The sequence below is a fragment of the Antechinus flavipes genome, chromosome 2 (assembly GCF_016432865.1).
Source record: "Antechinus flavipes isolate AdamAnt ecotype Samford, QLD, Australia chromosome 2, AdamAnt_v2, whole genome shotgun sequence".
In the NCBI taxonomy this organism is placed as follows: domain Eukaryota; kingdom Metazoa; phylum Chordata; class Mammalia; order Dasyuromorphia; family Dasyuridae; genus Antechinus; species Antechinus flavipes.
The window spans coordinates 654,730,842-654,746,391 of NC_067399.1; the positions used below are offsets into that span (position 1 = coordinate 654,730,842).

A 15,550-nucleotide genomic window follows, 5' to 3' on the forward strand; every position below is an offset into this window, starting at 1 on the left:
CCCACCCCCACCCCACCTCCAGGACACTCCGGCCAAAAGTTAACAGGGACATCTGGAAAGTGTCCGAGGTGGCAGAATCCCCCCCCCCCCAACCTTGTCTTGACTCGATGTCTTGACTCGATGCTTGTTCACGGGCTGGATGTTCAGGGGCTGGGAAATTACCCTGAAACCAACTGGTTTGGAACCGGACTCTCCGTAATAAGAAATCAAGGAGGAGAGATGGGAGGTTCAGAGGTTAGAAGATGGAGGGGAGAACTGCAAAGAAAGGGTTGGGTATGAAAGTTCACCGACTGAGGGGAGTGCAAAGAGCTTGCATTTGCGGATCTAGACTGGGAAATGGGAACCTAAGGGTCGGATTTAAAGACCCCCGTCCCCATGCGGCCACGAACTCCGGCTCGTGGGGGAGCCGCTCTGGGGGCACAAAATCATCTCTGTGAGGAGAGAACACCTGGGTTCTCTCTGAGATTCTCCCGCGCCCCTCCCCAAGCTTGCCTCCTTCCCTATGGTTTCCCATGTCCAAGAAACCGCCCCATTTGTGTCCGAGATGGCAGCCCTCCTACTTCGTTCCAGCTCTCGTCTGTAAATGGGACAATGCTTGGCTCCCACAGCTGTTTGAAGCAAATCTTGGGAAAGGTGCTAGAGCAATCCAAAGCTTTCTAGGCGCCTCGGAGCTGAATCGGGAGGGGGATCTTACCCCGGTGTCGTCAGACCTCCAACGAGCCCGTGGGGAGAGTTCAAGGGGTGCCGGGACCTTGGCTGGGGGAAATAAAGACATCCTTATTTTCCGTCACTTTTCATTGAAATGGGGCATTTCCTTCGATTATGAGTGTAGGCCATAAAGCATTGTAGAATTAGCCTTCCCCAGACTGCCGAAGGGGTCCATGACAAAAGAGAGGGTATTTAGAGCCCCTGATTTAGGGATCTAACGTCCAGGGAAGCCACTGTCAGCCTTAGTTTTGTCATCTGCAAAACGGAGTAATAACATGCTTCCCACGGTCTAGGAATAATAGGACGTAACATATATAAAACACCGACAAACCTTAGTAAATGGTGGTATTTGAGAAGGTGATTATAGAAGGATAGGAAGAGGAGGAGGGGAACTTGGGCGCCCATTTATCTTTTTTTTATTATAGCTTTTTATTTACAAGATCTATGCATGGGGAATTTTTCAGCATTGACCCTTGCAAACACTTCTGTTCCAACTTTTCCCCTTTCCCCCACCCCCTCCCCTAGATGGCAGGTAGTCCCATACATATTAAACATGTTAAAGTATATCTTAAATACAATATATGTGTACATATTTATACAGTATAGATATATGCACAGTTATATAGTAATATATAGTATGTAAATAAATACATATTTATACAGTTATCTTATATCGGATCTAGAAAGGATCTAGAAAGATCGGATCTAGAAAGAAAGGGAAAAAAAACCCGAGAAGGAAAATAAAATGCAAGCGGACGATAACAGGAGTGGAAATGTTATGTTGTGGTCCACACTCGTTTCCCAGCGTTCTTTCTCTGGGGGCAGCTGGTTCTGTTCATCCCTGATCCATTGGAACTGCTTTGGATCCTCTCATTGCCGAAGAGAGCCGCGTCCGTCGGCATCGATCATCACAGTATTGGGGAAGTGTGTAAGATCTCCTGGTACCCATTTGACTTTACAGAGAATGAGCGGCAGCGAAACGCCTTCGCTCTCTGAGATCCTCCCCCCGCTCACGCCCCCTCCCCATCCTTTCCCACCCTGTGGGGCTTCTCTCCAGGGTGCCCTGGTGACCTTAGCCCTGGCAGGCAGAGCAGAGGGAGGAGGGATTCTAGAGTCACTGAAAGGGCGGGAAAGTGGCGCATATAAGGGGCGGCCGGCGGCTCCTGCCCAGGGCTCTGGGCTAAGACTGCTTGAGCCCGGGAAGATGGTTCTCGTCCTTCTCCTGCTGATGACCTGGAAGACCGAGGTGTCCGCATTCCCGCTGGAGCTCCCCTCCTCGCCGTCCCCGCTGGCTTACATGCTGAGGCTCTACCACGGGCACCAGCCCCGCGCCCACATCGTCCGCAGCCTGAAAGCCCAAGGTAAAGGCGGGTGGGGACTTGGGTGGGGCCGGGGCGGGCTGGGGCTCTCTGCTCTCGGGGAGGGCGGGCTTCTGGGAAGAGGATCGCTATGAGGAGGGACCTCCCAGGTTTCTGCCGGGGAGAAGGGGGGCCGGCGTCTCCTTGAGTTTCAGCATCCTCGGCATCTGCGGCGCCGGGACCTGAGGGAGCACCGGGTCCTCGGAGGCTGGGACCGTCAGGGGTCAGGCGGGGTTGGGGGTGTCCCGAGGAGCCCGCGCCCATGGAAGTGTCTTGTTTCAAGGACGTATTGTAAGGGGGAGTTCCTGGATTTTGTGTCTCAGTGTCAAGGGTGCCCCAGGGTTCCGAATACCCGGCATTGAGGGAGCTCAGGCTCTGTGGGTCCCGGGGCCAAGAGAGCAGCTCAGGGTTTGAGGGTGACCTTTCGTCCAGATCGTTCCGCTGGTGTCACGAGGGCCCGGGGTTCGGGCCGCGCTGAGCTCTGTGGTGAATGTTGGGGGGGGTTGCAGGATTTGGGGCGCCCCGTACGTTGAGATCTGCTGAGCGTCACCAGGGCTTGGGGTGTCCGAGTTTCGGGGTGAGGAGTGACAGGCTGTGAAGAGCACACAGCTAGCTCACCTCCGTCCCGTCGGTTCCTGGAAAAGTCACCCCCACTCCACTGACAGGCACGGGAGATAAATGATGGAGAGTCAGGTAGCCGAGAACCACCTCTTACCCTTAGCCCCCGGGCTAATAGACCCCAATCCACATCCCGCCGCCGCCGGGGGCGGGGCATCGCCCTTTCCTAATCAAAGGACCCTCCCCTCCCCCAAGGCCAGACAGCGCCGACCCCGAGGGCTTCCCCCGCAATCCACATCCCCTAATCTGAAAGGGGCCGGAGTGCCCCGCCCCCGGTTTAGCTCTTTGTAAGGGTGACTCGGACAGGAGAGGGGGAAAGGTGAGAAAGACCTCGTTTCCTCTGCCCATTCTACAGGCTCCCTGGGTGGGGGACTGCAGTCCCGAGGGCAGGTAGGGTGAGAAACCGATTCCCCCTGGGGAGCCTCCAGTCAGCTGACTCACCAGCCCGTGTTCCCGACTAAGCCCCGCCGGACCTCGGCGCCCCGCCCTCCCAGCCCTTCGCCCCAGACCTGGGCGGCTGGGACACGGGGGAGGAAGCGGGGCAGCCTGTCCCTACCTTGCTGTCGACCTTTGGGCCTCGGTTTCCCCAGTTGTAAAACGTGGAGGTTGAGTAAACTGATCTCCCTGGTTTCTTGGTAGAGTAGAGATGCTTCTAAGATGTTTCTAGAGCCAACCCCGACTCAGCATTGGCTCAAGGTCAGCATTCGTTAAGTGCCTACTATGCGCCAGGCGTAGAAACAGAGTCCCTGCTTCTCAGAGCTGGGGTTCCAGCTGGGCGGGCCGGCGGTGAGCCAGGGACTAAGCAGCGGTCCCTAGGACGCCCTCGCTGGGCCTGCCTCAGCTGTCCCCTCGGCAAAAGCGCCTCCTTTCTTCTGAGAAGAGGGACGTGAGTTGCTGCCCGGCAGTGAGTGGGGGCCGTCGATCTTAGCTCACATCCCTCCCCTTTTTTAGTTTTATTTTTCACAAGGAAAGGCTTATGGGGCGGGGGCGGGGGCGGGGATATTGGGAAACAGGACGTAAAAGCAAAAGGCATCAATATGGCTTTAGAAAAAAGAAACAGAAAGGGAAAAGAAACGTCGCGCGTGGGGCCGCTCTCAGGACCGCCAGCGACTCCCAGTCCTCCCCTCCGAGCTACAAAAGTCTGTGACTATCTCATTCAGCTAATAACGCTTGTCACCTCCGCTGAGCAGCTCCCCAGGCACTAAATCCTTAACACCCGGAGGTGATAATCAGGAGGGAAGAGCAATTAAGTGAAAGGGGATCTCCGCTTGGGAGGGGGAAGGAGGAGGAGCAGGAGCCATCCGTCAGGGGAATAGAAGGCAGGGAATTCCAAGCTCATTTTCCCCAATCAATTTCTCTCCAACCCTGAGGATTTGTCTGGAATAGAGACAGCTGCCCTTTTTTCTTCTCCGAGGGGGAAAGAGGGACCCCAGCGGTGGCGACATTAAAACATCAGAATTGTGAGATGCCCAAGCTAAGGGCAGTGCCAGGGACCTGGATGCAGAGCCTTGATGCCACTCGACGCGCCTCTTAAGGGTCTAGAAAAGATTGGGAATTGGGAGTCCTGGGCTCAAATCCTGCCCGTAATATTTTTTTTTCCATTTTAAAAACAAACAGGATTGGAGGAGAATATAATCTGAGGATTCCTTCCAGTTCTAACACTACGAGTATGAGCTGAATAATAGCTGATGACATACATGTACCTTCCAATTCTAACGCTATGAATATAAGCTGAATAATAGCAATATATATATAAACGCTGTATGGTAACATATATACATATGTATGAAATGTAGATATGGTGTTTGGCTTAGAAAGGGTCCCTCGCTTATTGGCTCATTTGGCCCTTCCAACAACTCTGGGAAGTAGATGCTCCAGATTAAGGAACTGGAAACCCAGAGAGAGGCAGCCATTTACGAGGGGTCACAAGCTCCTCAGAGTCTGAGGCAGGCTGGAACCCGAGTCTCCTAACTCCCCCCTTGTTCAGTGCTCTGAAATTACTCAAAGTTCTCTCCTGTTTTAAGCCCTATTTATCTCTGTCCTCAGAAGCTTGAGAGGAAGCCGGGGCCAGTGAATAGTGCCGATGTCTATGTCACTTCTTCACTGTGGTACATAGGTACCAGATGCAGGGGCCTGTGGAAGTGGGCAAATAATTTCAGGCTCATCTCGCTGTTTGTAAATGCTGGATGAGACGATCAGTTACTGCTCTGACTCTATAAACCTCTGTAGGTAATGCAAATGTATTCAGCGCCATTTAAAGGAAAGAAAGAAACCGAGGCAGGGAGGGGCTAGGACTTGCCAAAAATGACAGAATCAATAGCAGAATCAAGATTTGAAACCAGAGTCCAAATCCAGTGAGGTTTTCCCCCAATTAGGAAGAATGGGATCTCTCTCTCTCTGTCTCTCTGTCTGTCTCTCTGTTTGTCTCTCTGTCTCTCTGTCTCTCTCTCTCTCTCTGTCTCTCTCTCTCTGTCTCTGTCTCTGTCTCTCCTCTCTCTGTCTCTCTTCTATCTGTGTGTTTTTCTTTCTGTCTCTTCTCTCTCTCTCTCTCTCTCTCTCTCTCTCTCTCTCTCTCTCTCTCTCTCTCTCTCTCTCTCTCTCTCTCTCACACACACACACACACACACACACACACACACACACACACACACCTGCCTCTCTGCACGTCCCTGAAGTGAACAATGGTTTCTGGGAAGGCCGAGCGTCCGGCCGGCTCCCCAAGTCTGGAGGCCGCCTTCCCCTCACCCATTCATTCCCTTCTCCTTTGCTTTTCTGCACAGACGTGGTGATGGAGGGACAGCACTGGACGTTCGCTTTTGACTTTTCCTTCCTGACCCAAGAGGAGAAACTGGCGGGCGCCGAGCTCCGGCTCCAGCTGGCGCCCTCGGGGGACCCTCCGGCGGAGGCCCCGATCTTGGTGGAGATCTTTCACCAGCCGCGGTGGGAGGACGAGGACGAGGACGAGGACGAGGCGCCGGCCTGCCCCGAGAGACGCCGGCTGGCTTCCTTTGTGGTCACCGACTCCCACGTCAGCTTCTCCTTGGACGGCGTGGTCCTGAGGGTGACAGAGGCCCTGGTCAAAGGCCTCGGGGCCCTGAGCGGCGCCGAGGACGCGCCGAGCGCGGCCCGGACGGACGCAGCGGGCAAGGAGTGCGGGCGCCGGGCCCCGGAACCCCCGGTCTCCGACGTGCTGCTCACGCTGTACTCCAACACGTCGGAGCAGCGAGGGCGGCCGGGCGGCTCCACGCTGCTCTGGGAGGCGGAGAGCTCGTGGAGGGCCAGGGAGGGCCGCGTCTCCCAGGAGAGAAGCAAGAGGAAGCACCGACGGCGGAACGGACTCACCGTCCCGCAGTGCAGGAGGGTCAGGTTCCAAGTGGACTTCAACCTGATCGGCTGGGGCTCGTGGGTGATCTACCCCAAGCAGTACGAGGCCTTCCGCTGTGAGGGAGAGTGTCCCAACCCCATGGAGGAGAGATTTAGCCCCACCAATCACGCCTACATCCAGGTACGGCCCCAGACGGAGAAGGGGTGGGCGTGAGTGCGCACGTGCGTGTGTGTCTGTGTGGGTGAAGGAGGGGGGATGAAAAGGGGTAAAAACCCCTGGTGGGGCCCCAGCCGAGAGGCCCGAGATTCGGACCATATCCATCCCTCTTCCTTCTCAAGCTGAGGGTTATGGGTCCCTCGAGTTCTGAAAAGTTAGCGGAGCTGACCGGCGGCCATTTCCCTCTGTATAGCTCACTGAGGGGAAAGAACAGAGAAAAGGAAGGGAAGTGAGCGGAGGTGGCAGAGGGAAAGGGAGCCTGTGCTTGTGCTGGTTTTTCAGTCCGACTCCAAAGGGAAATTGCCCCACAGTGGCTCAGTTAGATTTATCTGCAGGCTGGGCACAGAGACATCATGGTGGGGCTCATTCCAAACACACGAATGATTTTTCTTTCCTCATTCCGCCTCCCCAAGTGGATACTGAGGGAGTCTTCCCCTTTCCAGGGAAATCCAAACCCCCACAAAATTTCTGGCAGTGCGGAATAATGAGTAAAAAGCCCAGAAGACCCATACTGACCCATACTGGCTGTGTGACCCTGGCTCAGTCCCTCTGAGTGTTCTAAGACTGAGATGCAGAAGGGGTGCTATACACATTGGAAGAAGGAGCTTTTCTCAACTGGGGTTCCTGGGATGGATGGGACCAAAGGCCCGTTCTGCTATACAAAGTCCACAGGCTTTTACAACTCATTAGCTCCTGCTATGATCAACATCAGGTGCCATTCTGCCATTCTGACTGGGCCAATATATTCCTGAAATCGAGGTTGTTCACTCCTTCCGGCTCCAAGAATAAGTGGCTCTGTATTGGAAGCTCCTTTAAAAACGGTCCTCGCTTTCCCCATTCCTATACCCAGAAACCCTCGCTTTCGCTCTGTTTAGTTTAAGGTAAAGTTCAGTGTTTCTCCTGATTCTGTCTGAGCCATGCAATTCTGACCCGCCCTGCCTCTCTCTGCAGAGTTTACTGAAGTTCTACCAGCCCCACCAAGTGCCCTCCACATGCTGCGCTCCTGTGAAGACCAAGGCTCTCAGCATGTTGTACCTGGAGAACGGCAAAGTCCTCCTGGACCATCACAAGGACATGATAGTGGAGGAGTGCGGCTGCCGCTGAAAAGACCCCAGGGACGTTAGAGGGCCGTTCGAGTCAAATCTCGACTCTGCTGTTGGCGAGGTTCCCCGCAGTGCGGGGAAGGCCAGGAGAGAATGACACGAGAAGGACTCGGTGTCCACCAGAGTTGAGGTGATTTGAATCTGGCTCGAGAGACAATTTTTGGAAGGGGACAACGGGACACTCGAAGCTCCGGTTGAGGAGCTTGCCCTGTTTCTTCCTTATAAAACAAATAGGTCCGTTCTGATCTCTGAGGCTGGTACTCCAGACTGATGCTAGGGCGGGCAAATGTGCGAGCTGGTCTCTGCTAATTAATTGTATATGTATATGTATATGTATATATATATATTATATATCAATAAAACTATTATTATTCTCTAAGGTGCCTCTGGCATTTCAAGGGAAGAATAAGAATCTTCTCTAGTGGGGTTAGGTATAAGACTGGAAGACGGAGGGACCTTCATATGTTGGGGCCACAATCCCCGTCTGTCAAAAGGTGACGATGTAGGAATTCCTTCATGTATCTTTTAAGTTTCCAAACAACCCTGGATTTAATCAGCTTTGCCATTCTCTAGTCAGTCTTGGACAGCTCATTCTCCTTCTATAGACCTTAGTTTCTTCATCTGTAAAATGAGAGGACTGGATGTTTACTGGAAGAAAAAGAACAAGGACCCAATCCCCTCTTTTAAACCTACATGGAGGGAAACTGAGGCCTTAATTGAGAGGTTAAGTGATTTGTCCAATGTTACCGAGCTTATAAATGACAGAATATGGACTCTACTGTCCAGCTAGAGTGAGCCGAGGACAGCAAGGCAATGCACCTTGTAAGTTTAAGGTAACTTAACTTAAGGGCCCTTGAAGTTTTACAAACTGCTCTTTCCTCAAATGCTTTGAGATGTTACATAGGATCAAGCATTTCCCCCACTTAATAGATGAAGAAACAAAGGCTCAGAGATGAGGAAGAATATTGCCAGGAAGTGGTGGAAACTGCCCCAGATCTGACTCGGCGTGTCCCTTTCCACTAAATCAGGTTCATTTTTTCCCCTGTCGTTCAAGCTATATATATATATATATATACGCATAGAGAGAGAGATACATACACTATAGTGTGTGTGTGTGTGTGTGTGTGTGTGTGTGTGTGTGTGTGTGTGTGTGTGTGTAATGCTGAGTTAACTGGGGTTAAGTGACTTGCCCAGGGTCACCCAGCTAGGAAGTGTTAAGTGTTTGAGGCCGGATTTGAACTCAGGTCTTCCTAACGCCAGGGCTGGTGCTCTATTCACTGCACCATCTAGCTGCCCCTTTCAAGCTTTATATTATTCCTTTCTGCTGCTTCCCATGGGAGGTGTGTGTTTGTAAAAACCCATTCGCCCTAACGGTCTTGCCTGAACCAGACTCTCGTCCCACTGCCAGATCACAACAAGTCTCAGTTTGGACCAGACTTCATGGCACCACAGCTGAACTCTCTCACAAAAGTGCCATTTGGCAGTAGCTCCCCAACACAAGGTCCCAGGCCTTCCACTAGACCCCCCCAGAGCCATTCCCTTTTATCCATCATGGGAGGGCTGCTGCCCATTTGGGTGGAACCACCAAGCTTCCATAAACCCTTTGCATGAGGGCCTTCAATGAACCCAACTGCAAAATAAACCCCTAATCTCCCCTGGGGTCTCCAAGAGGCTGGCTGGATTACGTTAGTCCCGGAAGATGATACAGAAGAGCAGCAGCCCCAGCTGAGCAGGGCCTCGAAGGAGAATGGAATTGCATCTGGCTGGCTAGAAGGAACTCAATACCCCCAGTCCTCACCAGATCTGATGCAGCCGGTCACCACCTGGACTAGGAGGAGAGGGCCGCCAAGGCCAGAAAGGATTTTGTTTTCGATACCACTTGGATGGGCAGCCTGAGCCTCTGCTTTGACTTAGCCTGCAGTCAAGAATGCAGGCAGCTTAGGGCAGCTAGGTGGTGCAGTGGGTAGAGCACGAGACCTGAGTTCAAATCTGCCCTCAGACATTTAACACTTCCTAGCTGGGTGACCTTGGGCAAGTCACTTAATCCCAATTGCCTCAGCAACAAAGACAAATGCAGGCATCTGAATTATTCTCACAAACACTAGACCAAATTATACCTGAATTCAACCACATTTCTCAAATAAAACGTGAAATTCCTGAAAAGGAATTCTACCCTCAAAGCTTTCCCAACTCCCGGGACCCCCAGAAAAGCCCCCTGTGCTAGAGAGGATAATTTAGCAGCCCTGGAAGAGCTGGGCATTAAAGGTCAGTCTATTTGTGCCCACAGTGAGGAGTCCTGCCGGGAGACCTGCTCGCCAAGGGAACTCGGAGCCTCCAATCAAGACATAGAAAGCCGAGAGCCCAGCACGGGGATGATACCACACAAAAGGAAGACCTGCTCTTGGGTGGGGGGAGCCCTGAAAGGCTGCACTTGGACACCAACTCCCCTCTTCTCAGCAAAGCCGTCCTCCTACAAGTTCTTCTCAATAGATCAGTAATGGGGGGCGGGGGGTGGAGGCGGGTTAGGGTCTGCTTCAAGGAGCCACCTTGTTTTATCTGAGTGGCCAGAAGTTCAAAATGAAATCTAAAGCAGAGGGGCCAAGGGACACAGCGCAGACCCAAGACATTTCCCAGTAACGAGTACCTGGCAAAGGCCTAGAGAGAACCAGCTGCAGTCTTGGTCCCAAGAGCCATCGGCGGGGCCGAGCAGTACCGCAGAGTGCTTGTTGGCAGGTCTACAGAGCGGGCGTGGGGAGAAGGGCGAGAAAGGGAGGGGGGCCGAAAAGGGATAGTAGCCAAGGTGGGGAGCGGTAGAATTCCACCCTGCGCCGGGACCACGGGTACTGCTGCTCTCCCCCCCCAGCTCACATTGGCCCGGCAACACTCTTTTGAGCACAATCTGCTACTCTGAGGGGGTAAACTTCACCGAGGTCATAAAAGGTGATGTAATATATTCAAGCACTCTACATACATCAGGGGTGTCTGGAAAGGGTTCACTTCACCCGCCAGGCTGGCAGCCTAGCTGAGGCTGAAGTTGAGGTCAAATCTCACATTTACGACTGTGATTTGGGGCAAGTTAACATGATCTCTTTGGGTCTGTAAAAGAAGAGAGGAGACAGAAGACGTCTAAGTCCCCTCTTCTGGCTCTAAATCCATAATGGAGGCTTAATAATTACTTCCAAAAATGAGTGTGGACCAAACATAACATTTCCACTCTTTCTGTTGTCTGCTTGCATTTTTGTTTTTTCTTTTCGGATTTTTACCTTCCTTCTAAATCCGATCTTTCTTGTGCAACAAGAAAACTGTATAAATATGTATACATATATTGGATTTAACATATACTTTAACATGTTTAACATGTATGGGACTACCTGCCATCTAGGGGAGGGGCTGGAGGGACGGAGGGGAAAAGTTGGAACACAAGTTTTTGCAAGGGTCAATGTTGAAAAATTACCCATGCATATGTTTTGTATATAAAAAGCTATATTTTAAAAAAAAATTAAAAAAATAATTACTTCCAAAATGATTCTGAGGTTTATGATACCCAACTGGATGAGGCAGGTAGTACCATAGGTAGCCTCACTTACAGATACAAATCCAGGTCTCCAGATTCCCAAAACCAATGCATTAAAACACCCCTCAGCTTGCTCAGTTTCACAGCAGTTTCACAAAACTGCAAGATTTGAACCCAGCTCCATCCAGTGCTCTTCCCATTAACTCATAATGTCCCTTACAGGACACTAAGGTAAAGCAAATGTGTTGACCATCACTGAGAATTCTTGGAAATCAAGATTACGCTTTAGGCCTTTTACTAGAAAATGACTCTCTAAACTTATAGAGTCCTTTGAATCTATCTCATTCAAGAAAACAAAAAAGTCGCCCAGCCAAAGAGCCTCATTCCCCCTCCTAATGTCAGGAAATGTAACAGGAGTGAGGCCTGCTGACGGGAATTCCACAGAATTCTGGAGCCCTGGTTAGCAGACAGGAGATGTCACCGAGCGCACACTTGTGTCTGAGTCAAGCTTCAGCCTCTAGCTGTTGGAGTAACACCTGCACTAAGGAAGCACTGACTTCCCAAAAGGGAGGTGACAATTTAAATTTTACAAGGTGCTTTTTTTCCCCTCTCACAACAATACTGCAAACAGGAACTGTGGTCTCATCCCCATTTTACAAATGAGAACACCAAAGCTCATTGGCTGAGGGATTTATTCATCCATGAGCACACGACTACTAAGTTTTGAGTTGATTCTTGAACCCACGACTCCTGACCCCAAAGGCTAGTGATCTTTCTTCAGTAGTGGCCCGACTCTCCTATGCCAATCCCCAACTTTAAGGATACCACTGATGTGCCAGTCTTGAGCCTTAGGTTCAAAGGAGGTTTTTGTCTTTGCTCAAACACCTTCCACATTTTAATGAATTAACGAAAGCTCCTGAGGTGCTTAACAACTGATAGAGTGTGAAGGGGGAAAAAAATTTCCAAAACCAAGTTTTTAGTCAAGATCTTTATTGATCTAACTAACAGCAACCATTGGTGAGTTTTCCTATGTTTCCAAATACCTGTTGGTTTTGAAGAACAATTAAAATAAAAACCAAAGCAAAAACAAAAGAAAAACCCCCGAGAAACCCATGGAATTATACAGAAGTGCCTAAAGGCCTTGGCTGGCAGCCTCTGATTTCCATTCAGAATGATAATGAAAAGGAAGGGAGGGGGAAAGAGGAGAGGGTGAAGAGATGGCCAGGGGCAGGGGAGGTGGCACAATTTCTAGCTAGCCATAGCCTTTTTGATTCAGAATGGCACTGCAAAGGGATGAGAGGACAAGGGGGTCCGCTGGACTGGGCTAAAGGGAATGAGCATTTTCTTTATAAAAGATTATTTTAAAAGAAGCTTAAAATGGACACCCAACATGCAAGTGTCCTTTGGGTTCTCCAAGACACCTTCAAGGCCTACCTCACCCCCCCCTCAGGAAGAGGGCAATTTCACCAAGGTAGAAATAGATGGATTCCATCTTGAGGTGAAGGAAAGGCACTGGACCACCAATGCCCGGTGATACTAACACAGACATGGGGAAGTTAGTAAATGAGATGGACCATTCATCCTGCTCATCTAATCTGATCTCTATCCTACACATAGGAAGGGACTAGTCCCATAGTTTCAAGTAAATTACCCTTGGCACAGATGGGTTTGTTTTAAGATCAGGACTAAAGAGTAGGGAGAAAACATGGGGGTTAGAATGGGCATACCATCCTTGCTTGATTTATGGAGTCTTCAGAGTCTGGGGTGGTGAGTAACTTCAGGTTCAAGAGCCAATGCTCTCTAATACTGAAGAGGAAACTTCCCTTTCCAGAACCCCATTTGGCCAGATGATTACCAAGTTTCCAGGCATCTCTTCACCTGCTCCAATCATTAGGCAGGGGGCAGAGTAAGAGTTTAAACACCTCAGGGAACTTGTTTCATCTCAGTCACATTCCCAAGAGCCTTGACACCCCAGTCATAAAATGCAGTCTGCCAGGTCTGCAGAGTTCAAGGAAAGAAGAAGTATAGCAAGATTAATATGAGACCCAAAAGACCTTTCATGTACTTGAGCTTTAAGGGGGATCAACTTCCAGGACCAGCCCATGGGAAGAAGCTAATATTCCTCAGAAGAATGGGAAAATAAATAATCCACGTACCAAACAAATTCTTATAGTTTTGAAGGGAAATTTACAATTTTGACTTGGCCTCCAGACTAATGGCAGAAGAGCCATTCCAAAACAAAAACCATGAGTAAAACAATGAATGACAAGACTCAAGTCCCTGGGAATGGGGGCCCACTTGCTCTTGGTTCCGAGTCCATCTTTATTTAGGGAAAGTGAAAAGCTACGAGTTATAGGGATGGTCCAGAATCCAACCAGATTCCTAAGAAGGAAGCACTCGCCTCAAAGGAATCCCTTTTACCAATGTGATTGGGTTACGCAGATTAATAAAGATCCCACCAACTGCCCACAGACCTACGGTCCAGAGATGTGCAAAGCGGGGAAAGCTCTGAACCAGTGAGAAGGGAGCAGGGAAAGCACTTTGCTTTCCTCTGAGGGATGATTGCCAAAGGAAGGGGAGGCTCAATTCCAACTCTGCACAGGGGCCAAATGCAGGCCAACAGGACACAGAGATCTCTCCTGCAAGATGCTTCCTAATGCTACCATTTATTTCTGTGGTTGAGAGCACAAGGCAAAGTGCCAAAAATGGTTTAGAATGAGAACCCCGAAGCAACCACTCCAATAGTTAAGTACTGAGCTTGGGAAGAAAAGAGAAGGAACTTGAGAGAGGATTTCCCAAATAAACAGTCACAAAGACACAGCCAGCTGAAGCAAAAATTTTAAAACTGAGTTTTAAAATAAGTAGAACTCTTGCACACGGCAGACACTCAATAAATATTTGATGGCTGAATGACCGACGGTGTGAGAAATAGACACCAGGTAATTTTGCAGCAGGCAGGGCTTCAACTTTCAAAAGAAAGGGTGAGTCAGCACAATTGTGTTGCTGGGAATAGAGAGGGAACTTATTAAGCCCAGGCCCAGTGAAAGGATCCTCTTTGAAAGCTCCCATACAACATTAAGAGGGCCACTGAGTACAATGAAGTTGACTTTATTAATACCTACTTTCCCACAAATGGCAGAAGACACTAGACCTGATACTGCCGATCAAGACGAAAATGCAAGGAATAACTGGAAATTATGGAACAGCTGCTCCAACTCTAATAATTAGATAAATGTTGACACCCAAAAATGTAAAGAACATTTTAAATGCAGGAATCTCTAATAACTATGAGGAAAGAAAAATGTCTGCTGAGTAAAGCAGGAACCACAAAATTTCAACAGAGGTCAAGGGGCCAATCTCCCTTTAAAAACACACATCTACCCAAACAGTGTAGGTGTTTTAATTGGAAAAGCAGGGAAAGGTAGAAGAGGTCTTCAGGTGCAGCCAAACACTTAGGGCCTCTTCTCTTGTCCTAGCTGATCTGGCTGTCGGCCCCCAATCCTGTCCCATTTTAATCTAAATCCTAGTAGGGCGCTCCCTCTATCTTAGCACATTCTAATGCCTGGTATTCCTGCCTTGAGTTTGGCAAACCAAGCAATCTTCTATGTTTCTGAACTGGTTTTTCATATGCCATGTCTGCTTCTCCTCGGATCTTCATCTATTAATCACATCCCATTTCCTAACTGGGGTCACTGCTTAAAGATTCTGTTTTGACCCTGTACTGTTGCCTCAATTCAAATAGTTGTCACAGCTTCTGAGAAGGAATGGCCTGAATCCCTTGACCTGGCAATTACTGAGTCATACTCATGAGATCTAGAACTGGAAGTGACATTAGAGGTCATCTGGTCTATCTCTTTTTTCTTTTACAGATGAGGAAGCAGAGGCACAGAGAAGTTAGGTGATTTTCTGCAAGTTAAGAGAGAAAATTCTAACCTAGTCATTAGAAATGAAACCCTGGCCTTTAGGACAAGGAGAAAAATGTAAGCCTCTGTGACTATGGCAGGGCAAAAGGGCCCTGGCTTGCTGAAAGTCAGGAAGAAACACAGACTTGTCTCCTCCTTAAAGGGAGAGCCCATCCTTATTCATCATTCATTCATTCACCATATTTGACAGCAGTCGCTCTGTGGGGAACAGACTGAGTTTTAAGACTTCAGAACACTCTTTTTTCTCCTATTTTAGCTTTTGGCAGTCAGTCATATTTAGTAGCAATAAATCCTAAAGACATTAAGCTCACTGCTTTAAGCCTTATTTTCAGTCTTTAAGGTGTAAAAAAAGAAAACAAAAAAAAAAAGATTCTTGCACCAGATTCCTGGAAGGGTAATTTCATTAAATCCTGGTGGTCTTCAGCATCTGATCATTTATTCAATAAACGAGAATATTAAAAGTACATTTTGGATCCGGTGAATCAAATTTAGAAGAAATCTGATTCTCAACCTTCCAGATGTTGCTGCTACAACTGGCAGAAAATAGGTTGTCTCCAGAGACACAGAAGGAAAAATGCAAATTAAGGGTCACCTAAACTGCAAGGGCTCTGTTCCTACAAGTTTCTTAAACACCACTTTAAGGACACGAACTCAAGGAACTTCCAGGAAGAAGATATATCAGCCCATAGCATCTAAACACCACTCTCCAACACACATTCATTCACACATTCTCTCTCTCTCTCTCTCTCTCTCTCTCTCTCTCTCTCTCTCTCTCCTCTGATCTT

The 15,550-nt window shown here is 49.4% G+C and overlaps 1 protein-coding gene across 1 annotated transcript; it reads left to right on the top strand.

Annotated features, from left to right (window-relative positions):
- Nucleotides 1-1,910: 1,910 nt before the first annotated feature.
- NODAL (nodal growth differentiation factor) lies at nucleotides 1,911-7,550 on the top strand. Its single transcript, XM_051974012.1, has 3 exons — nucleotides 1,911-2,069; nucleotides 5,465-6,189; nucleotides 7,177-7,550. The coding sequence occupies exons 1-3, from the start codon at nucleotides 1,913-1,915 to the stop codon at nucleotides 7,327-7,329; spliced, it is 1,035 nt and encodes a 344-aa protein (XP_051829972.1). The 5' UTR covers nucleotides 1,911-1,912; the 3' UTR covers nucleotides 7,330-7,550.
- Nucleotides 7,551-15,550: the final 8,000 nt, after the last annotated feature.

Bases quoted from the DNA above. Each gene is read 5' to 3' on its own strand.
- NODAL (XM_051974012.1), top strand. From the start codon at position 1,913: ATGGTTCTCGTCCTTCTCCTGCTGATGACCTGGAAGACCGAGGTGTCC. The intron at 2,070-5,464 runs GTAAAGGCGGGT...TTTTCTGCACAG, and splicing joins CCGCAGCCTGAAAGCCCAAG to ACGTGGTGATGGAGGGACAG. The intron at 6,190-7,176 runs GTACGGCCCCAG...CTCTCTCTGCAG, and splicing joins CCAATCACGCCTACATCCAG to AGTTTACTGAAGTTCTACCA.